Here is a 23,232-nt window from a genome sequence, read left to right as displayed (position 1 = left end):
GTGTATTTCAGTCCGGTAATCTATTGGTCCTGTGGATAAAACCGCTACCTACGGAAAAGTCTCATGATTTTTTTCGTGTGTAACAAAAACTTTTAGGTATATTACGAAGTTCAAATATGAGCGAGAAACATCTTTAATGACATTGGAATGAAAACATGTAGCGTAATCTCCCTCAGCTGCAATACTGTACAATTCTATATAAACTAAATGTAAATTGACATGATTAGTTGGCTGCCTAAAAACAAGGGGCTTTAAAACAATGTAATTTAAAATTGTCAGGGAAAATTAAAATTAAATCACTTCACAATAAATTTCGTTTGTTCAAATGATTTAAATTGTGTTGCAAAATAATAGAAACAACAACGCAACACAGTACAAAATAATTGTCTTCAATTGGTCTTTTCAATTTATTTTCAAGAATATTTTGCCACAATGACTGACCAATGTTGGTCTTTAAAATATCCAAAAACTGCTCTAGTGCTCTAGTAGTTATTTCTTTGATCCTCCACAGCTGTCTCAGTTGATTTTTCTTCCTACGCTTACATCTCTAAAATGAACCACGAAAAACGTTTCCTTTTATTTTATAAAATTGAAAATTTTTTTAACGTATTCATTCTTCCTAGTTAAGACGTTACAACAAATTGATCTTGTTTAAGATTGTTTTTATTATTGCTAAAGTAATAAAAAATGACAAATTAATTTCAATATTTGTATTGGGTGATACAAAATGATTGTGGATAAATAAGTATGGCAACTATGTACGAAAATTTATGTGGCAACTGTGTGGGTGGGGTGGAGTTGACATTTGTATGTCATTTCATAAGCGTGCATTGATTTTTTAAACCATTGCACATTGATTTGACAATTTTAAAAATTGCGCAACTATGAACTGTTAAAGAAATGTCAAGTCTATCCTACTCACACAGTTGCCACATACATTTTTGTACATAGTTGGCAATATGTATCTGCAGATGTTGCTTTAAAAAATAAGCAAAACTAATTAATTTAAATTAAAAAAAATATTTTTTTCCCTAGCGGTTAGAAATGTAGGCTGTGGATACCTCATTTGAGGTGAGAAAATTCAACTTTCTCGCTAAGGTAAGAAAGTTAATCATGAAATATTTATGGTAAAACTGTACCAAAATACAAATGTCAAAAGTGTCGAAAGTGAAATAAGTTATTGATAAATGAAAGCCAATTCAATAAAGCAAGTTGGTAGATCAATCATATAATCTGGAAAATAAACAGATAAGCTAGGTAGGTAGATTACTTTACCCTATTTATTTCAAATTTTCGAAAAAACGTCAAATCTTCAAATGCGATGACAAGTTAATTAAACAAATAACCCAGCCTACTATTCAATTCTCAAAATCAGGAATATAACCATTTTTTTTGGCTTTTTTCAACGAAGTTGTGCCTGTAGGGAAGAAAATAGTATTCAAACCTTGTTAAGAAAGTTAGGCACTTACAAACCTTGCCTACGGCTCGGTTTATAATCTTTGCCTGCGGTCTGCAAGAAAGCACTTTCTTACCTTGGTTTGAAATATACTATTTTGTTCTACATTGTTAGAATTTGAGAAATTTCTCCTGTGTGAACGGATTTTGATAAATGTCACAATTTGTCAAAACAAAACGTCAAGTTAATTTTAAAGATTTTAAGCGATTTGGAGCCTTTAAGGGGCTCGTCGAACAAAAAAAAAACGTTGTATTCAACTCGTTCGTTAAAATAAACTTTGATGCAAATTTGGTTATCATTGGCTGAATTTTCTTTTGATTAATTAGGGTAACCTCTTCTGTACGCTTTTAATGTAAAGGAATAATTATTTTATTTTCAAAATAAACTTGAATCATATCTTTGATCATTTTGACAGTAATAATGAATGCTTTGTCTTCAGTGGTAAAACTCATTTTTCACCTATTCTGGGATAATTGTTGCTTAGAACCGTAAACTTTACCGAAATCGAAAACTTTTTCAAGGTTGACATCGACACCGTTGCTTGAAAATTAACGTTTTTTTGACATTTCACCGAAAAATCTGCTTACCAGTGGTGGTGCCCTATTATAATTCCAACGTCTAAAATTCATGAGATACGATTTATTATAAAGTAGCGTTTGAAACCACAAATTGTCTCGCCCATGCATTGGACACTTATTTCCAAAGGATTCCGCTACGACATGACCGATAATTTGCAACGCCTGTTCTGATTTGTTTTCTTTTTGATCACTTTGTACAACTCGCGACGGATTTTGTTATCCGCCCTGTATATGTACCAAATTTCATCTTGCTTTTTTACTACGACTGGTTGATATAAAATTTGATCGAAGTCGTGCATCAAGTGCATCAGGGGTGGAGGTGAAATTAGAATGTTTCGTCGGTCCCGGCAGAAACCCTTGAATTTGTTTGTATTTCGTCGGTGTGTTTTTTTTGCGTGGGATTGTGAGTATGTGAGGAAAATAAAAATGTTTCGGGAACAAATATACTGTTGAAGGTATGGGCATTTATCACTCTGACAGTTCTGTTCTGTCCAAATATGGTTGTTTTTACGTGGTTTTAGCATACAAACACAATCAATCTGAGGGAAAGCCTGGACATGTGTGCTTATTTGCATTGTCGACTTGATGTGGGTGTTTGCTGGTTGCTTGTTAACGGCGCGCCCTCTGCGGTCCCATTTGCATCCTGCAACTTTATGGCGCTCTTCTCTTCTTTGTAACAAGCCGGCGTTATCTGCTTTTACTTTTAATCATGCTTGCACAGCCTGAAAACAACGCTCCTCCTAAAGTTACCCTGCATTTAACAGCCCTACAAGTCGACCCGCCCCCGCCGCCACCTGCTAATTATGCCGCCACTCATTTCGACTGCTGGATCTTTGCAGTGTCAGCTGCGGCGGTCCCGTCCCGGCTCAATCAGGACCGTTCGATTGTTAATGTTTGACTTAATCCGACTTTGTCGAGGTCGACAAACAGGAGTTGCGGCCACGAATGCGCATTTTCCGGGAGAAGTCGCCTCACATGTCGACAAACAAACACGAAAAATACAATTTCAAATGAAAAATAAACATCCGAGGCCGCTGATGCATTTACATTTTCAGTAATTTCGTTTTAAATGTAGCCAGGCAATGCACGAGTCTTTGTTTCGGAAAAATTATTTTTGTTGCGAAAATGTATTTAAAAATTTAATCTCTTCGCTACGTAAATGCTAGATTTAATTATAAGATAACAACTTTATTATACCTTTGCTACGTTTACAGCCGGCTAAGACAAAATTGAAATATAAATCAGAGGTTTTTATGACGTCTGTGTGTACCCCGACTAGACTAATATGATTTACGTTTAACCGGATCTAGACTGTACTCTTTTGTCGCGCCAGATTAAATGCTCATGATATTTTGCTATTAGTCTCGGCTATAAACAGAATTAATAGAATCATTTGGTTGAAAGCTAAAAGTTTCCAAGTCTTTCCTTATTATGAAAAGTTTAGCGTGTTGCATCCAAAATTGTTTTATTACATGGAAACTTTTAATGGACCTACAGTTTATTTATAATGAAGTTTTCTGCTATAGTCAATTATTGCGTGAACGTTGCCTAATTGGTTCCTTCCAGTAGAGCATCCTCAAGATCACCGAAATATTCGAAACAAGTAACAGTCAGTAATTGAGTGTGATTCTCCTGATTATTATGCGTCCTCGCGCCCCTCACTTCTTGTTAATTATTGCCATAACGCAATTTTGTTTTACGATGTAAATTTCTGGCGGAATTGGCTCAGAAACCGAATTTCCTCGCCGTAATGGCAGCTCTCGCCTTTCCTCAGCCATTCGTTCATGTTTCATCCTTTTTCTCCGATGTCTTCAATAACCACCGAACCGAGTTTACATTGTGGGGTTAAACTGCAAGTTTACATCAGGTCAGGGAAGTTTCTGAATTTCATTGTCGATTAAGACTGTTTCCTTAATGAACCTATAATAACCGCCGAGGGTCAAAGAACATCTTCATCAAACTTAAACTATTTCGTGAAAGTTAAATGGACCTCGTGGTCGTCGAAGTGTTTGCGACGTCTCCTGGTGCAGTTGTGCATCTGATGGCTGTTGGCGAGGTGATTGCAATTATAAATGGCAGTTTCTGGAGTGCATCCTCGACGGGCTTAGTAAAAGTTTTCACATTTTTATTCATTCTTGAATGCGAGAGAATGAATTTGACATTTGCAATAACTAATTTGTAAGTGTAATTTTGTGCACGATGCACCGAAAAAGATAATTGCGTCCGTTATTTAAATTTTCCATCATTATGGCGTCCGTTTCTCTGTGAAAATTGCAAATATTGTGTATTTTATAAATTGCAAAATAATAAAACATAACTTTGTCACAATGTTAGTTGAGTTAACTGATGTGGAATATGTCGATTCAGAAAATATCAATTTCCCTAGTTAGTCTGTTTGCTATGCCGTGGCTTTATTGATAAATCTTTCAGTATCAAGAGATGAAATAAATCCGGAAAGCACTTGCATCAACTGAGCCGTTCACGGTACTAAATAAAATTCAACATTTCAACTTTTTGCAAGCGAGGAAAGGAAATAATCTCCTTAAAAAGCGTAGGAAAATCTGCGATGTGCATGAATAGATAAATCCGAACCATTCTTTTCACACCGATGATTAACAGTTTTTCAACGTGATATTTTCCATTAAGTTTTTTTAATCGTCTGTTTGTGACTCTTTTATTACTTTTTCACTCCATTGTCAACGTATATTTGGCTTCCATATTTAGCCAAAATAAGGATTACATTTCAACATTTACTTAGGTACAATTAAAAAAACATCCAATTACATGTAAAATAATTATCTTAATTTTCTTTTTTTTCCATGATAATCCATAAACTGGTACGCCTGCAATACGTCACATTTGTTTAAAATCTTGCTAATGTCAAAGTGATCTATAGGTACGAGTATATACTGTTAGGGACAGAAAAAAGTAGGACAATGTTTTTTCGCCAATGTAAGTCTTCTTACTCTTTCTATGGTTACTATTAAAATATTTATTTATTTATTATAGTAAGCCTGGTTTAGCCAACTCATTTTTAGCTAAATTTATTAATAAGTCTTGTCCCACTTTTTTCTGCCTGCGACTGTATTTTATTATGTATTTTATAACTTATTGTTTTGGTTAAAGAGACTCGGAATTCGAACAGGAATTCGTTGGTAAAGTGCAAGAACAAAATATGTATTGATGAAATTCCACTCCACCCACGCGAGACACTTCAACCAATACAAAAATAGATTTATAGTGATGTTTACAAATAAAACATTTTCTTTGTGTATTTTTCGTTTATAAATTTTCAACTGCGGAGAATTCACCAGTAGATGCAAGAAAATGTACGTACCTAAAACTCTCTACTTAATTTTTGTCTATACTACTGATGAAACAGGACGATGCCATATATCACATGTCACGCCTGGATGAATGAGCCATCCATCAGTGAAAGTCCCGTCGAAATCGGTTTAGTATTTTAGTGTACAAAGGGGCACAAACAAACAAAAATAAAATACTTCGCATCAAAACACATCACTTCTTTTGCTTCGATAGTTGAGTAAAAAGGGTTTAGGATTTTTATTAATTTAGGAATTTATCAATTTATTTATAGAGCCACATTATTAATTGAAACCTATTTAAATATTTTCTAAACTACAAAAATTATCGAAAATTTTGGCACCTTCCCATGAGATGAAGTCGATAGTTTAATAAATGTTCTAATTGTGATAGCAGAATAAGACCTTCTGAACTTTTCGTGCAAACACCTGTAGATACAATTATTTTAAAATTTCATCATCTCTAACATCGAAGCTGGAGGCTCTTTTTTTCCGATAATAATTGTGACAAACTCTAAAAACTACATATTTGTACTATAGAAAAAAAATAATTTATTTAAGTACTTGAAATTAAATTTTTTTGTTTAGTCTGTAACACATACGCTCTTCTGATGAGAAATTTTTTCTAACACAAACAATTCAAATACCATCTTAAATTGTAAAACAATACAAAAATTACATCTTTTGAGGAATTTAATTGTTTGAATTTTTTTATTTTATTTCTCTGTAATAAGTATTATCTGCTTTTGCCTTGAAGCCCTTGAAGCTATACGTAAATTTATTAGGCCTTTTTGTAGCCTATTGACAACCATTTAATTTGGTGTATAAATAATTAAAATTCTCTGATAAATAAAGGAGTTATGGACTCGTCTTCTTTTTCGGGGACACCTTGTATCAACGAGGGATCAAATATGTAGTTATTATAAAATGAAACTGATATTTTACATTTTTTCATCAAATTATCTCGTAGAACTTTGTTTTCTCCAGATAATTTTGTATTTTAATAATTTAAGAATAAAAAAATTATAAAAGAACGCTTAGAATCTCCCAGAAATTTGTCTCAAAAAACTCTCATTTGACAAAATTAAAAACTTTGTTGGGATAGATTTTCTTGCCAATTTTTGAGTTTTCGTTGAAAACAAGAAATAACCGGATAAAAAAGTAAATCCCTCGTGTAATTATTAGTCGAATATTTTGTTGTTTGTGGAGAATAATTTCAGAGAAATACCTTATAGCAAGATAATAATAAATTCATAAGCACTCGTAATATTAAATATTGATAAATACATATTTATATTTCTTTTAGTATACAGGGTGTTTTTGAAATGCGTACACAAATTTTAACCACGAGCTACTGGCTTCATGTAGAAATCGGAAAAAATATCTAAAAAATTCTATGTCAAAAAATAAAATGACATTTATTTTTTGAGCTACAATTTTTTTTAATTGCTTTTAGCTAATTACGTTGTCAAACAACCTCGTAGGTAAAATTTCGGCACATTTTAAAAATACACCCTGTATATCATATTTTATAAAACGTACACCAATGGAGATTCCTTGTTTTAAAGCATATTTCCTATAGATTACTTCGTATTGCCGTACATTTTATAAAACATGATATACAGGGTTTATTTTTAAAATGTGCCGAAATTTTACCTACGAGGTTGTAGGACAACGTAGAAAACTAAAAGCAATTTTAAAAAATTGTAGCTCAAAAAATAAATGTCATTTTATTTTTTGACATAGAATTTTTCAGATATTTTTTCCGAGTTCTACATGAAGCCAGTAGCTCGCGGTTAAAATTTGTGTACGCATTTCAAAAACACCTGTATATCTCATTCGAACCAAGGCTGTGGTGTGATAATGGATTTTCAATAATATTCTCAGGTTCGCTGTCAATATTAGACATTTATTACTATTCCTATTTTTTGGTCCTCCGTGGATTATTGTATTCACAAGGATCTGCGCCGTTCTCAGAGAAAAAAATGTCTCGTATGGAAAGTTCTTATTTTTCTTTCCATTCTTCCGCGTATTGTGTTTTAAAACGTATTTACATTCAGCGTATTTGATCGACTTTTCCGGTGAAGAAATTCACTCGGTTTCTGTCTTGCAAAGGACAATCGTTCCTGTCCGTTGCCACCTCGTCCTGAACCGAACCCCGGCGGCAAAGAAATCGCTTTCTGGTAAACCGTCCAGCGAAGGCGTCGAATGAATGGGTGTCGCGTTTCGTGACCTGCAAGAAATCGCATCGATCCTGCGTGGAATTTGCGTCGTGACGATAAGAGGCTGTTAATTTCGCGTCCCGTGTAAATTGTCGGTAGACTCATCGCCCTCGGGATACTTTGTTGCAGGTATCCTGGATGCGTAAACGCGACCTCCACATCCTGACCTCGAGCATCCACACATACACCGGAGACGCCCGTTTCAGCGTGCGCCATCCGGAGCACAGCGACGACTGGGATCTGCGCATTGCCTACGTGCAGAAAAGAGACGCCGGCGTCTACGAGTGTCAGGTGAACACGGAACCCAAGATTAATCTCGCTATCATGCTGAACGTCGAGGGTAAGAACACTCACTCGCCATATTATGCACTACCATCCCAAAAATAAATGACAAGATAACGCCTCGTTCTACCCAACTAAGCAGAAATATTCACATAGTAAACGTCACACATTCGCAAGATAATATTTTATCGTCGCCGCGAATTTTCGACTGTTTGTGGCCGACGAAAAAATATTTGCCGCCGCAAACGGCCACACTTAATTGGGCAGAAGGAGTCGATTAGTTTCATCAAACACATTCTTTAACCTTAACATAACCATTATTTTGCCCGCTTTACGTTCAAGAGCTCGAACAAAGCTTGCAATTAGTTGCGATATCGCTTCACCCGAGCTTTATGTGTTCGTAGGCAGATCTTCGATGGACCGATTTTTTTTTTGCTGCTGTCGGTACTTTTTCCAAGACGCCAAATCAAATCTGCATGCTGCAGGCGGACTCACTTTGCATATTCTTTTAAAAATTACTCACAAATTGCGTTATGAATAATTTTCAACGGGCGCTATTAAAATTTTTACTCAAAGTAACCCTAATTACGAGGTCAATTAGCTCACAACTTCAACCACAAAAAAGAATATTTGTCGACTGATTATTCAGAAAATGTATTCCCCTCGAATTTTAATGAAATGTAAATCAGAATTAAAAAATACCGATCCAATACATTATTCCTAACCCGATACTGCAAACAGACCAAACAAAAAGACTGTAAACATGACGCCGTTCAAACACATCCACACACACACCGTTAACCCCTCTGTATTGATGGGATCATAGATATTTGCAGGAAGTCACGTTAAAATTCAAAAAAGGATAACTCTGACAGTCTGCTAGACCGGAGTTTGCTATCGAATAACGCTCAACATAAATGTAGCTTATTGAATAACTATGCTGACAGAGCTAGTTCGGAGTTTACTATAAAAATCCATTCGACATTTCTACATTTTCAACCGTTCCCTCGCGACTGATAATGATCGTATTGAGATGTAAAACAGAGGAAACGATCTCGTGCAATATTTACAGAACGAGTCGATGTCAATACAAAGTTAAACAAAACGAACACATTTTTTTGCGATTCGTACGAATCGATTGTGAGAGGAATTACCTAAATTTGGAGGCACATGTGACGCTGCGTAAGGGTGTTTAAGGGCCAAGTCAAGAAATGAGGCACGTTCCAAACTTTACAAAATAATCGCAGTACGGGAGCGAAACGTGAGTAATTACTTCGAGATAAGGAAACATAATTCAGTCAGTAGAAAATGAAGTTTCTAAGGGCTAGATTGGATCTGGAATAAATGAAAAGTAAAAGGGATCGCAGATGGTGTGTGTCTACGACTAAAAGCGTGGAAAGGATGATGTGGGAAACATCGCGTCAAAATTCTCGTGGAGGGATGAAAAGGAATTTTAATATACCCACCTACGTATTTTTGTTATGCCATTTCCTGTAATAGACACCGGCTTAATTAAAACTTTATTTGGCTTTTTTGACACACCGGTGCGGAAGCTTTGAGGCAAAAACCGGGCCAACTACATTTTTATTCTCGGTACTACCTCTGATCATGCTTTCTCTGTGGTCCCCTGTCGTTCTACTAATTAATAAAACTCTTTGTTTATTTTTAATAATTATTATGTGTCCGGTAAAAATTGTAAATGCACCGGGTTAAAGCTTTTTTCTCCACTACTGCACAACTGAATAATGTATCGAAATGCTTAATTTTTAACAAAGTTAAAGCAGTGGGGTTTTTACCTGAAATGAGATTGAGATTTAAAACACGTCGGAAACGTGGCAGATGTGCTTGGTTTTCTATCAAACTACTCGAAACTTATTAAATGAAAAAGTTCACTGTGCAGAATTAAATTAATCGGGGATGCAAAAATGGTGGATGCGCCGGGTCAGTACAATTTATCTCCATGAGATGTCATAAATCTGACAAACGGTTATTGAAAACCGCTTTTTCGTATAATGTAAACGCATTTAAATTTATAATCTTGTGTAAGAAATTACTCTTGGGAATTACTGGAAAGTTGCTAATCCAATATCATTAATAATATCTGTCAGTGTAGGTAACTTTTACGAAACTGATGGGGTGAATTCAGATTATAGCGGCAAATTGCGGTGAATATAAAATGTTTGCACACGAGTACAATATTAATTCGGGGTAGTTTAAATGTGCGATCGATTGAAAAGCTGGTCGGGAGATTTTTATTTTGATTGGAGATTAAGCTGTGGGTAGTTTTTAGGTGGGAGAGTTAAAAATGAAACGATCAGAAGGGGATGTAATTAGTGGGAAGTTGCAGTAGGCAGCTAATTAGCTTTTCGGATCGGGAAGTTGAGTGTAGTGAGGCAATAATGAAAAGGAAAATCCTCGGCAATTATCTGCGCCGGAGGACGAAATGGAAGGGAAAAAAATTGTTCAGGTGTTGGATCGCGTTCCGCTCTGGCGGCAATTGGCGAATCAGGGGGCAAAAAGAGCTTTAATCTACTTAGGAATTTGTCGGTAGGTCTTGAGAACGGCGTAATATATGGCAGCAAAACCGTATCGTTATCGCTGTTCCCCCTTATCGATGTTTTTTGCAATGAGCCGCCCCCCAAAACAATTGTCGCATGCATGCCGCTGTGCTGTGCCTACTAATAGCAATCAGTGGGAAGCAACCAGGACATATTAGTGTTTTTGTTCCTTTGTTCCAGACGCGTCCTCTCTTGCAGCAACACATCCGGACCCTCGCTCCAAAGGTACCTTCTTCATCCCTGTCACGCATCGCACTATCGCATATGATTTATTATACACGGTCTCACTTTTCATCCATCTCGAACTAAACTCTCTCAGTTTGTGTCTCTTCTCTTAGTCGTTATCCGTTACGTAGCCATTTCTGCATGTAATTTATTACTGTTTACCCATTATCTTTTAAGGTAATACGATCCACTCTCTTGTTTAATTAATTATATTTCGGTAAGGACAAGAGTCCTAATTAGATGACTGATTTACTACGCGGCATTAAGTTTACGTACCAAGTACTTTCTCATCATTATTACTGTGCTCGCTTCAAATTGATTTTCTAATCAAAAAAGAAATTGGATACGTCGAACTTAACAAAAACCCGCACAACCACCTGTCCCCCTTATCACTAACTACGCGACTAACGCAACTCCAAATTCGATACAAACTTTACATTATTCCGTTTACTTTAGAATGCTCCGACAATTTATTCTGCTTATTGTCATCTTCAGCTACGATTTACAAAGTTGCTCTTAAACACACCTGCTCTCCTACGCGGAATTCATACTAATCGAGGCAGAAATCGCCACACATAGATCAGCGTTTTTAGTCAACGAAATCATGTAATAACAGAATTCCAAAAGCTCATTCTAACTGTTATAGCTGAAGCCGAGAGATAATATCATTTGCTAAATGCTTCTATGGTATTAACCCTAAATACCTTATTCTGCACTGGAATTAAATATAGGGGAAGAGCCCTTTTACTACCTTCAACGCTATCAGTGCGTGCCCAACTGACCAAGCGACATGAAAGCTCCAAGGCTTTATTTACGGAATTGCTACCATCTTCAAAATGTATCTAATTAAAAGATTTTTTTTAATCTTCCCTAACTGGTAAACACACCTTTACCTTTCAATTTAGGTTGAGGTAGCTGCGATGTCTCTACGGATGTTGTAAATTTCTGGGGGAGTACGGTAAATTTACGGATAATTACTCTTTTTACAGTTACTTTAAAATTAAAGTATTCATACGTTACTTTAATTTAGATTAAAAAAAAACACATTTACATGTATTATTTTTCTTTCATAAAAATCTGTAAAAGTGCAAAATAAAACGGTCAGCCGAAAAGTCTAATACAAATGTCGTTTGGTAGATATTTTACAGCGCTCAAACTAATCAGGCCCTCGGCTTCGCCTCGAGCGTGAAACCTAATTTTCGCCCTGTAAAATACCCCTACCGTACTGTAATGTAAATAACTATTTTTGTTCTGTTGTTTCTAACTCTTTCCTAACTCTTAAACATATTTACAACAAGTTACTTCAACCGGATATAAAAAAAAAACAATGTATGTGTTGTTATCCTTCCATTCTTTCCCGTTAGTAAGGATTTAATATGTAGTCACTTGTAAAACAGGATTACCCCGCTTAAAAATAAAATATATTCAGTGCACTTTAATTTGTAGCTTAATAGTCTTTTTGAAATGTGAATCCCATGCAAACAGTCTCGAACAAGTTTTCGCAGCAGGACGTTGTTAAAGTTGCCAACTAAAAATTGCTACTTGTTGTGCAGTTAAAGTTTTTGCATACTAGTTCCGGTCTAACCGGAATAACAAAGAAAAAGTTTTAATTGTCTGTTGATGACGTAGACCGCTTCTGATTACCGAAAGTTGTGCGATTGTGGGCGTAAGGAGTAACGAGCAACAACTTCACAGAACAGCCTGGAAGCTGTATATTGTTACTTCAGTATCGCCACTCGAATTACCAATGAAGAGGTTCAGTTATTAAAGACGAGCTTTTAGTGGGTTCGATTGGACCAGCTACTTGATCGATGTTTGAAGTGTGCTGGGAAAAATAATATTGTAATGAGTTTTTAACAAGCACCACTTAAAAAACTTGCATAAAGTAACGAGGATTCGGTTGCAAAATTTTTGCCTCGTTAAATCAGTTTCGTTCAGCGTATAAAAGGAACAAATTGGATTTTTCAATATTTAATGAAACGTGCCCCCGTAATAAATATTCACGGAGTGATTAACATAAAATATTTTCAGCAAAACAAATATTTTTGTGCCAGTTAATTAATTTTTGGTAAAACTGTGTGGGCAGTCACGTTTCAGTCTAATTGTGCACCAGAAAATGCACCGGATTCGTGAAAAATACGCAAAATACGAAATTTTACAGTGCCAGCAGTGCCAATAAAAACCGTAAGATTGTGGAACAGAATTATAAAAATGTAGCGTGTAATTTAACATTTCGCTGTAAAAAAATTCGTTGGTATTTTATCAGGGCGAAATTTCGGCTTAAAACTTTCATTATTCATTTCTTTTAAAGAAAAGTTTACGTTTCTTTTATGTGCCGACCATATAATTTTTTATTTCCCAGAGAAAATGTTTGACAAAATTGTTACAAAGGACAAAAATTTGTATGCGCAACGTGACTCGGAAATAATCTTAAATACCCAAGTAAAAGTGACTCCGGTAAATAGCTGGCGATTAAAAGCGTACTTATTCGACCTCGTTTTATCTCTAATCATTGCAACAGGGGAGGGATGTTTATTGTAAAAAATTTAAACGAGAGGAGGACGTTTTGATGTCGGCGTAAATTCCACATTTGCATAACGAGCATAAATCCATCAGTTATTCCGCTACTCACCTATCATGACGAGTCGGCTTTACTGCATCACCACCATGGGCGGCACCATATTGATCGGTGATTCGAAAATTGGACAAATTGGCCGAAACTTATTTTTTCGTCTAATCTCGAGACTGTTTTATTGCGCGTCGGCTACAACATGCAAAGATTTTATGGGGATAAATAAAGTAATCCATCATTTTTATTGCGAAATATTATTTTTTTATTAGGAAGTCTAGATTAAAGGGAGTTTGTGAGTTGTTAAAGATAATCTCGGGGAGAAAGTGCTTTGGATTGAAAAATAGGGTGCGGTCAAGGGTTTGTGTTTAATTGATGTGAAAGCTCGTGGAATCGATTGGTGTTTGAAATTCTTTTCACAAAGTTATATTTAGTCAAAGCTCACAATGACGAGGCAAGCGGTGCGTATCTTCGGCCATAAATCCATACTATTGGATTGTGCTGAGTTTATTCTTTGTGTAGGAAGCTTTATAAGCATAAAGATCGACGATGGCAGTTTTGTTTGATTAATAATACAGTGCTAAAAGCAGGAACCGTTTATAGTAATAATGTGAGGGGCGTCTTTCTGCGCCGAAACCGCACAATTCTGCCAACACAATATCGAGTACACTGAACGTTTGGTGAAATTATAATGGAGCTAATTAGCGGAGTCGAATGTAGTCGTAGGTGTGTTAAAAATCGATAGGGAGAGTGGGTCGGTGGAGTCTTAATTGTATGTTGATGGAGAGCTTCGGGAGTCGTCCCGCCCACTCAGGTGAAGAGTTTGATTAATTCTTGTTGTTGCAGACGCCCAGGCAACGATATCCGGTCCGTCGGAGGTGTACGTGAAGAAGGGCAGCACGATATCGCTAACGTGTTCGGTGAATGTCCATTCGACGCCGCCCTCATCTGTGTTGTGGTATCACGGCCATTCCGTGGTAGATTTCGACTCGCCCAGGGGCGGAATTAGTCTGGAAACGGAGAAAACGGAGGCCGGCACCACCAGCAAATTACTGGTCACCAAAGCTCTGCTCTCTGACTCCGGAAATTATACTTGCATGCCGTCCAACGCTAGTCCCGCATCGGCCGTTGTTCACGTCCTCAATGGTAATCACTCTTTGTAATATGTTCGTTTCATTCGAAGCTGCGGCTTTAGCCAATCAACCGGCCGAGCTTTCGGAACATCCTGCGGCCGGAGCGTTTTTCACGGCGAGGACAAGAGTCGAATGTGCGTAACCAAAGCGAGAATTGATAGTTTCAATCCAGAAATTAATCGGCTCGGGGAATTTCCAATTTGCCTTTTCAAAACAGAAATTAGGTTAGGAAGCGGCCGAGTCGCCGGATTTATCGGCGTTTAAGCCGAAAATTGACGCCGTTACAGACACGTCCTCGCCGAATGGACCTTATCAATCTGAAAGGGGGCTCGTCTAGGTGCCCAGACATAAATTCACGCCGGATTTTTGATGGAGCAACTGGAGAAGTGGTAAGGAAGAGGGTGTAAGGTCGCAGGACAACAGGAATTTGAGTCCTGCGACAAATGAGCACTGCCAGGAGGATGCGACAAAAAGGCGGGCTTCGCCGCAGATAAAGGAAAATAAATAAAAACCACGTTATTTACGACGCAGAAAATAAAACTTACAAGGATAATTACAATTGAAACCAGATGTTCGCTGCTCATAAAGTCAAAGAGTAAAATGCGAAACCTCAGACTGCTAACTAACAAAAAAATTCTTTTATTTTATTTTTCATAATTTTTTTCATCATTTTTGTGAAAGAATCCATAAAAATTTTACTATCGCTCTCTTGTGTACGCCTTTATGAATGTTTTAATTAAGGAAGTATTCTAGTCTAGGATAGGGTATTTTATCGTTTTTGTGGATTTAAAAAGAAGCACAAAACATTTTGCTGTGGTTTTTGTGTACAAATTTATTAATGTTTTAAGACAGCACGGACATTTTTTCAAACAAAGAAAATTGCAATCGAGCTTGTTATAAGCGATTAGGTACATCCCCGCGAAAAAAAAATCCAAAGGGGTTGCCATGATTTTAGTAGTTCTGGTAATTTTAAAAAAGAAAAGAATTATGTTACTTAATCGATATAAGTACGCCTGTAGCATCGGTACCAAGAAGACAAAAAACGAAGGCGTCTTGAAAATTGTTTGTTGATGTTTTCAGTTTTTTTGCTTAATTTCTGGGATCTAAAAAACAGAACATTTTTATTTGCTGTCAGCGATAACGATATGGGTACAATGTGATCAAAAAGAAAACAAATTAGAGCAGGCGTTGCAAATTATCGGGCATGTCGTAGCGGAATTCTATGCAAATAAGAATTCAATGCATGAGCAGAGACAATTTGTGGTCTCAAACGCCACTTTATAATAAATCATACCTCAGGAATTTTATACATTGGAGGAATTATAATTGTGCATTTTATTATTATTATGTGATAATGCAGGAAATTTATAAAATAAAGAAGAGCAACATTTTACATTCCTAGGAATGGGTAATTTACCAGCTTTATTGTCAAACGCCGGCGTGACTGATAAGCAGACTTTTTGCTGAAATGTGCTCTTGTTAACCTAGAAAACAACTTTTCGCTTTCGGCAAAATCACAGAAAAAGGGGATTTACCATTGAAGATAAAGTAATTAATTGATAAATAATAGATTTTTCGAGAGATAGGCAACTAATAAAACGACTGTGCATAGCAAGTATCTCGCGTTCAACTGAAATCCTGGGAAGGCGTTGGAAACCGTCAATTGTTGTACTTTTTTAAAGCGTAGATTAATTGGAGCGTGTTGACAGCTAACCTAAAATTTGGAGCCAAAAAATCTTTCTTTTTTTCTTTCTTTGCAATGTTTTACATCAAGAATAGAATAACTTAATGATTCCAATTGTGGAAGCAAATATCTAAGGGCACCCTTTGCTGAAAACAAACATGTTCAATTATGTCCAGATTAAACATAAACAAATGTGATTCTTGTCAAACGGTGGGAAATTCAAATTTTACACTGTTCTAAACGCTTTAATTTTTCCAACGCCTACTCAGCCCAGGATTTCATTTGAACGCACGATATAATTATGCGTATGACCAAACTAAGACAAACGTTTCGATAAAACAAAAGATGAGATTCTAGCACTCTTGACGTGTTTTCTTTTTGATCCACTCGGTATTGAAGGTACACCCCAAATTTGAAATCAATCGGTGCCGTAGATCTTGAGATATGGCAGCCATTTAAAAAAATATTTTGGAAGTTTTTTCGTATCTATTATTTTCAAAGGAATATTTTTTTCAAACCGCTGTAAATTTTCATCATTTCCGATGAAGATTTTAGACACATTCTTTCGAAAGTCTATTCTTTAAGAAAATCCTATTAGAAATAAATTTATTCGTTCAAATTAGAACATCCCTTCAAAAGTAAAATCTCGATCGATTGTATTAAAATTTTTACGTCAACCAAAGCTGTCAAAGGAAAGCTGAAAGAGGATTTGGTTTTTTGCTTGTTTTTTTTTTTTTCTTAGAACCGTTCTAAATATTCTGGAGGCTTTTAGCGACTGAATATTTTTGAAACTCTCCGGAGGACGATGACGTCAAAATTATCAGCAACTAAATGGCCAAAGCGAGCCCGGATTATTGGAATGACGGGGGCTGGAATTTCGATTAGAAATTTAACAACCCCGTGGACCTTAATACGGCAACGGTATTAAGGTGTTCCAGGTGGTTGGAAGAAGAGGCCCGTGAGATTCACCGATAGGGTCGGCGAGAATGTCATCCGCAACCTACGAGAAGTAGATTTTTGAACCCGGGCGAAAGCTTGAGGGATGATGATGATATCAAATCCGATTGGTTTTAATTTCATCGTAGACTTGTTGAATAATCGGCGGTGTCGACGCGATTAGAGAATGTATAAGAGAGGTCAGTAACGGGTGGGTCCCGATGTGGAGAATTGAATCGGCCGGAAACGTTCGTCGAGGTGTTCGAATGGGCGTTTGTGGAAAAATTGTAAGTCATTGTGCGGGTTAAAGCTGGCAATTGGGTCAATAAATAGCTCGCCTTCGCAACTAAAATGTGTTCACGCCGAATCTGAGGTCAGTAAAACACTCAATAAAAGAGCAATGGAGGTCCGCGTCCTCATCTCGCTTGTCCATTCAACATAATTTATTTATTATCGGAGTAATAAATGAGGGTAATTTGTTCTAGGGGAGCACCCGGCGGCGATGCAGACGAGTCGGGCGGGTGTCCCACGTCAGATGGCGCTTTTGGCGACACTCTCTCTGCTGGTGGTCACCGCAGTAAGATGATTACGATGTCCTTAATAAATATCAATCAACGATACGCTCATGTAACGAACTAGTGCTATACTACTCGGTGTAAATAAACTGGAACAATATTATAGTGAACTCAGGTGGTGATATATTATCCAAATCGATGGACCGCAGACGGTTATCTGTTTTATTTCTGGTGCTAAACTGGACATAAAATGTCTCGATAAAGGTTGTGAGTGTGACAAGGACTCGATGAACGTCCATTTTTTGTATATAGTGTGATTCATTTGATATTTAATAGACTACAAGCACTCTAGATAATTCTAGCATTATTCATTGTAACAATTATTATTACATGTTGATATTATGTAGATTTATTGTTATAATTATGAAACTTTTATTGAATTGTGTTGGGTCACCCACGGTTTGTCTTTGCTCCTCGACTGTCCCCACCACCCTCGATGTGAAACTTTCAATACCGCTCTACGTTCGACTGTAAAGTTTTGTTTTGAAGAATTTATGCCGAGTCAGACTGTTTCACGTGAAATTTTAAAATCTGTCCAACCAGAATACATTTCGCTTACAACAACTGTGTAGTTTCTGATTTATGCAACGACAAACTTGGTTGAAATGTAATAATGCGGCTCGCATTCGTAACTTTCAAAATCAAATCTTGGCAATATTACTTCAAAAAAAATTGTTAACTATTCTAACATTTTATTCATATTTTTATAAAATCGTTCTACAGTGTAATTAAGAAAAATCTCAACTTGTAATTATCATCTTGTACATACAACAATAAAACACAAAATAGTTCGTTTGATGCTTTTCCCCTTTATTTGATTGTTAACAAAGCCCGGATCATTCTGCACCGACCGTTTCACCCACTACGTATGTAGCATCCATATGATGGAATTGCGTTTTCAGGAACAAGCTTACGATAAAATCATGTTGTAGTTGTAGTTGCGGCAACCGGAAAGGTCCCTCTCGGAATTGTAAAAGATAAAAGCTTTGCATGTATCGGAGCGTAGAGCTTTGACAAAAACGAAGCCTTTCTTGAAAAGATGAAAATGGAGAACGCCATTGTCATCTCACACCGCTTATGATTCATTCTCATTCAAAATTTAAACCTTTCCAGTTTTAGTTGTAATTATTGTTAGCAAGTTTCCCGTCGAAACTTTCACGTTATCTACATATTTTCCGGGCGTAAATCTTTCCACGACACGAACTCCGGTGCGTAACGTGAAAAAACGACTGAGAGAGAACTTGGCAAATTTTTTATTAAACAATTTCATTTCCCCGCCAAAGCATGAAATTAAAATTTTCTTACAAATAAAGGAATAGAACAAGCGAAAGACTCTCGACAAAAGAACGAACATTTTTTCCGTGATAGAGGGAAGTCACGTTTAAAAGGTGGAATCGAACGATTTTCCGCCGTTTGATGAAATCAGCTAATATTGCTTGTTTATTCGCCTAGACTATGCCCCTATTATACTATCGCGAATCGATGCATCCACCAAAACATCCATTTAGAAAACTGCCACAAACATACATTTCGAGAATATCGTGCGTTACAATGTTTCGTGCCACGTTATCAGCACGCAAACCTCCGTGTATAATGTGTCATTATGCAATATTGCATAGATTTACTCTTAACAAAAAGGTGCCAGCTAATAATTTATTTAAAATCGACGATGTTTCCACATTGATTTCTATTTGCCAACAACGCAACTTGCCCCACGGGGACCATGCAATAAACTAATTACGACTGTCACATATCACGTAAATTGACACAGCGAGGACAACTTTTTTTAAATTATCATGACACATTGCACTATTGCCGACGCGTATCTAGCCAGAGCGTGATTCAATTTCCGCTCCTCTGAGACCATGGCAGGTGTAGTGGGCGGGACTAATCGCGACGAACTAACCGTAACAGTCAATGGAAAAGAGAAGTGTAAACTTCTCTCTTCTGAAAAAGATTTCAGGCTTCAATTATCTTTCGTAGGTATAAGTCAGCATATGCTTGCATCGTGTTGTATTGAGGGTTGCCTATGTAGTTTAATATGACGCGACGACATCCAAGAAAAGACGTCTAAATTTTGAGAGTTTGGGAAAAACAGAACGGCGTCGATGTTCGTGATTGAGTGAAGTTTCCAAGAAGTGATGTCAGCTCGGTCGTCAATGGCTGCAAGGCGGGAGAAAACATTTCGTGGCAACATTCCATAACGAATGATTACGAGCTGCGGTTATGAAAGGTGGTTGTGTTTGGAACAGTTCCTGGTGGCTTCTTGTACGTTCAGTTCGATTTGAAAGGTGGCATCAACAATGGATTTTGATTGAGGTTGTTAGTCGATAAAACGTTCTAATATGACGTAATGGTGCATGCGAAAAGAAAGAGCATTTACTTTCGCTACATTTTCGCGTTAACGCCGAATCCCGTCCTGCTCCATTGTTATCGAATTTATTTCCAGCCAATTAGACTCTTTAAATTTTAGTAAATTCGGGGGCAATTAGTTCCGATGCATCATGCAACATCAGCAAACAACAATGGCAACTGAGAGCGAGATCAAAACGGCGTACTCCGAATTATGAACAAATCTCGCCGGTCGCAATTCATATTTAATATTAATTCCGTCGGTAACAATTAATCTGATTAGTCGCTGTTGTCGAGAGCTTCCCCTAATAAAGTTCATTGTGAAGTGACACTTCGCGGCGACGTCACCACCAAAAGAACCCGAATTTAACAGAGTAATTGAAAGATAAAAGTTGCCTTTTAATACTAAGCACCATTGTTTTTGATATAAAAGCTCGGGTCGTCTTTTTGCGGTCTGAAAAGGAAATTATTCAGCGAATTTGGTGTATTCAAATTTGGAGTTTCACTTTGACGGATCATGTATCCGTGTTTTCGCTTTTTTAAAGATGGATGGCACGGGATAAAGGACCAAGTTGGAAAAAATAAAAATGTGTTTCCACATTACAATCCATTGAAAAGGCCGGCGCATAAACATCGACGTAAAAAAGATACACACACCAAAGCACCAAGGAAAAGCGTCAACTTGTTTTCGACGGATCACGCGGAAACAACATGGAAATTCGCCATTTTTCCGACTTGATGGATTATCGCGATCTTTTATCTAAAAAGACGCTTTTGCGCCCCCGGTTGACGTCTCGGCCACGGCTTCACCTCAACAGGTGACTCAAAAACGAAAACAATTAGACGTTTTTCTCACATCTGGCAGGTTTTATTCCCGACCGAATAAACAGCAATGTACGCGAGAAGACCTTTGATCTTTGGAAAATTCGAGAGTTGTCAAAGGGAACTGATACGTCTTCAAGCAATTTGAAAAACGAGGAGCTTCCACTCTGATAAGCTTTCTTATCGCAGGTACGTAAATGTTGTTTTTGATAGTCCAACAAATAACTCCATTAATAAGACTGTACCATCGATTGTGTCGTTGTTAATAGAGTTTACGAGTGTTACAGCGCTCGATGATTTTATTAATGTGAAACTAATAGACTTAATGGGACGAACATTGTAGCCTCGTAATAATTGATTAAGCACAAATAGCAACGAAACCGAACGAATTAAAATTGAACAAGCTCAACGAATCAATACTCGGGGACTAGAAACGTCTATCTGAGATTATTTTTGTGTAAAACCGGAACACTATGGCTCACAAATATCAAGTCTGTAGCTCATTCCTGTCTCAATATATCTCCAGTTGTGTCTTATTTCGTGGCACAACAATAGTTTGCCAAACCCCAGCTTTCAGCATGAAAGAGACATCAACTTGTGGGAATATCCAAGTAAGTATTCATTATTTTGTAAGATTACGAACGGGGAAAATAAAGAACGAAGAGAGGAAGCTTCCAATCAGTATTTCATTGTTTTGCATGTGATGTTGCGGAGATTGAATCTGTCACTGCGGAAACGGATAGCATTCATTCAAAGAAGGTCTCTTGTTCGCAGCCACAATGGAAAGTTTCGGTGTCATCAGTGCAGACCCAATCACGACATTAAACAAGGATTTTTCGTTCGCGACCATTTTGTCAACTGATTCACTTTGAAATTAAATTGATGAAGCGGTTAAAGTGCAGAAGTGCAGCGACGCCGTTGAAATCCTACTATAAAGCTCATTCTAAATAGCTTCAGGTGCAAATAACGCCCGTTCCAAACTAGCGAAATAGTCTCATTTATTCTTCTGGGAGAAAATTGCGCATTTAAGCCGTCAAATAAATAAATTCGGTTTCAAATTTTAACCAGGAACTTAGTTAATGCTCACGCTCTACACTAATACAAAATTTAAGTGTCTTGCGAGGCATTGCGGCCCCGTTTTACCATTTTAGAGCGCGCATTCGGCTTAATTTATTGCAACCAGTTTCGGTATACTATGTCACTTGGACTGGATTTAAGGGTGGTTTTTACCCGACCGACCAATTATCGCAGTTTAAAATTGTAGTCTAAATTTTTTACACCACCATTAAAAAAATAAAACCAACATTTTTATAATGAAATAAAGTACTATATCGCGACTGTGCGATATATCCTACTTATCCCACGCACATCAGAGAGGTAATTACGGCGTGCTGTCAAGTAAATAACAAAAAAAGAATACAAAAATGAAGAAAGCAAAAAATGCCTCGACTGTGCGATATACCTATCTGTCTGTTTGTCTCATGTATTTCAGATAAAAAAAAACTTCCATTATTTATTTACAGTACCGTGCGTTAAAGTAAATATGTACATTTAAAAAAAAATCAAGCAAGAAATAGTATATTGTGTATTAAGTGTGAAAAAGTATCAATTTCTCACAGATGTGCGTCCCTTGCAGCAATCACACAAATGAGAAATAATCGTTTCAGCACGTGTGCGAAAATATGAGAGGAAAATTTTTGCCAACAGTAATTTCTACGTGCTGATGCTTCTATGATTTATATTGTCATGTAGAGCATAAAAAATGTATTTTTTAGTATTGATCGTAGAAAATAGTATATTGTGTAATTAGTGCGGAAAAGTGCCAATTTCTCACGAGTGTGAAGAAGTTGCGGCGAGCGACCAAGTCCAGTAACGGTGCAATTACTCGACAGCGGAAAATAAACGTTGGGTAATTCAAAATTTGCTGTTTCATTGCTTTATTATTGTTTAATGTATGCAAGTGGTGTATACGGCACTTTTTTAGGCGTGGGATTACAGCGCCCGCTGCCCTCGAGCATGTGAACATCAAACTTGTAAAAAAGTAGTAGTGCGTAGACATCTAGCATAATAACTATTTTGTTGCCATGGCGTATATGTTTATTTTCTAAATAAATTAAGCGGCACAATCGTTGCGTAAGATAAATACCCTTCGGGTAAATCCAGTCCGTCGGGTGGTCGAGGACAAGAGAATTTGTGTAATGAATTAGAGTGTGAAATGGACTGGTTAGCAAAAGCAATAATTCGGATCGCGCTTTAAGGATTGTTGGGGAGTATTTTCTTTTGAGTTAAATTAAGCCGAATAAAAAATCTCGTAGATTATAAAGACCGTAAATTGACCAAAAAGAAGCGCCTAAATAAAAAGGTTTACAAAACGGAAGCAAAACAAAAGCGTTTTCAAAAGAAAATCTTTTAGTGTTATTGCTGGGGACGAGATACAAATGCTCTCTCATTGTGGTGGGCCGTAAAAGATATACAAATTAATCTCCTTATAGTTCCTCGACGATAAATAAAGTTAAG

General features: G+C 36.9%; 1 protein-coding gene across 5 annotated transcripts in view; it reads left to right on the top strand.

Moving 5' to 3' along the window:
• dpr7 (defective proboscis extension response 7) overlaps positions 1-18,334 on the top strand; it is a 164,174-nt gene extending 145,840 nt beyond the window's left edge. For 4 of the 5 annotated variants that reach the window (XM_069053428.1, XM_069053424.1, XM_069053429.1 and 1 more), the window contains 4 exons: positions 7,709-7,919; positions 10,600-10,644; positions 14,060-14,359; positions 17,452-18,334. In XM_069053428.1, coding sequence (XP_068909529.1) covers positions 7,709-7,919; positions 10,600-10,644; positions 14,060-14,359; positions 17,452-17,552 — 657 coding nt within the window. In that variant the 3' untranslated portion in view covers positions 17,553-18,334. The remainder of the gene's footprint in view (positions 1-7,708; positions 7,920-10,599; positions 10,645-14,059; positions 14,360-17,451) is intronic. The other variant, XM_069053425.1, reaches the window with a different exon arrangement.
• Positions 18,335-23,232: the final 4,898 nt, after the last annotated feature.

The sequence above is a fragment of the Tenebrio molitor genome, chromosome 7, assembly GCF_963966145.1.
Source record: "Tenebrio molitor chromosome 7, icTenMoli1.1, whole genome shotgun sequence".
In the NCBI taxonomy this organism is placed as follows: domain Eukaryota; kingdom Metazoa; phylum Arthropoda; class Insecta; order Coleoptera; family Tenebrionidae; genus Tenebrio; species Tenebrio molitor.
This window is presented reverse-complemented; position numbering and strand designations above follow the sequence as displayed.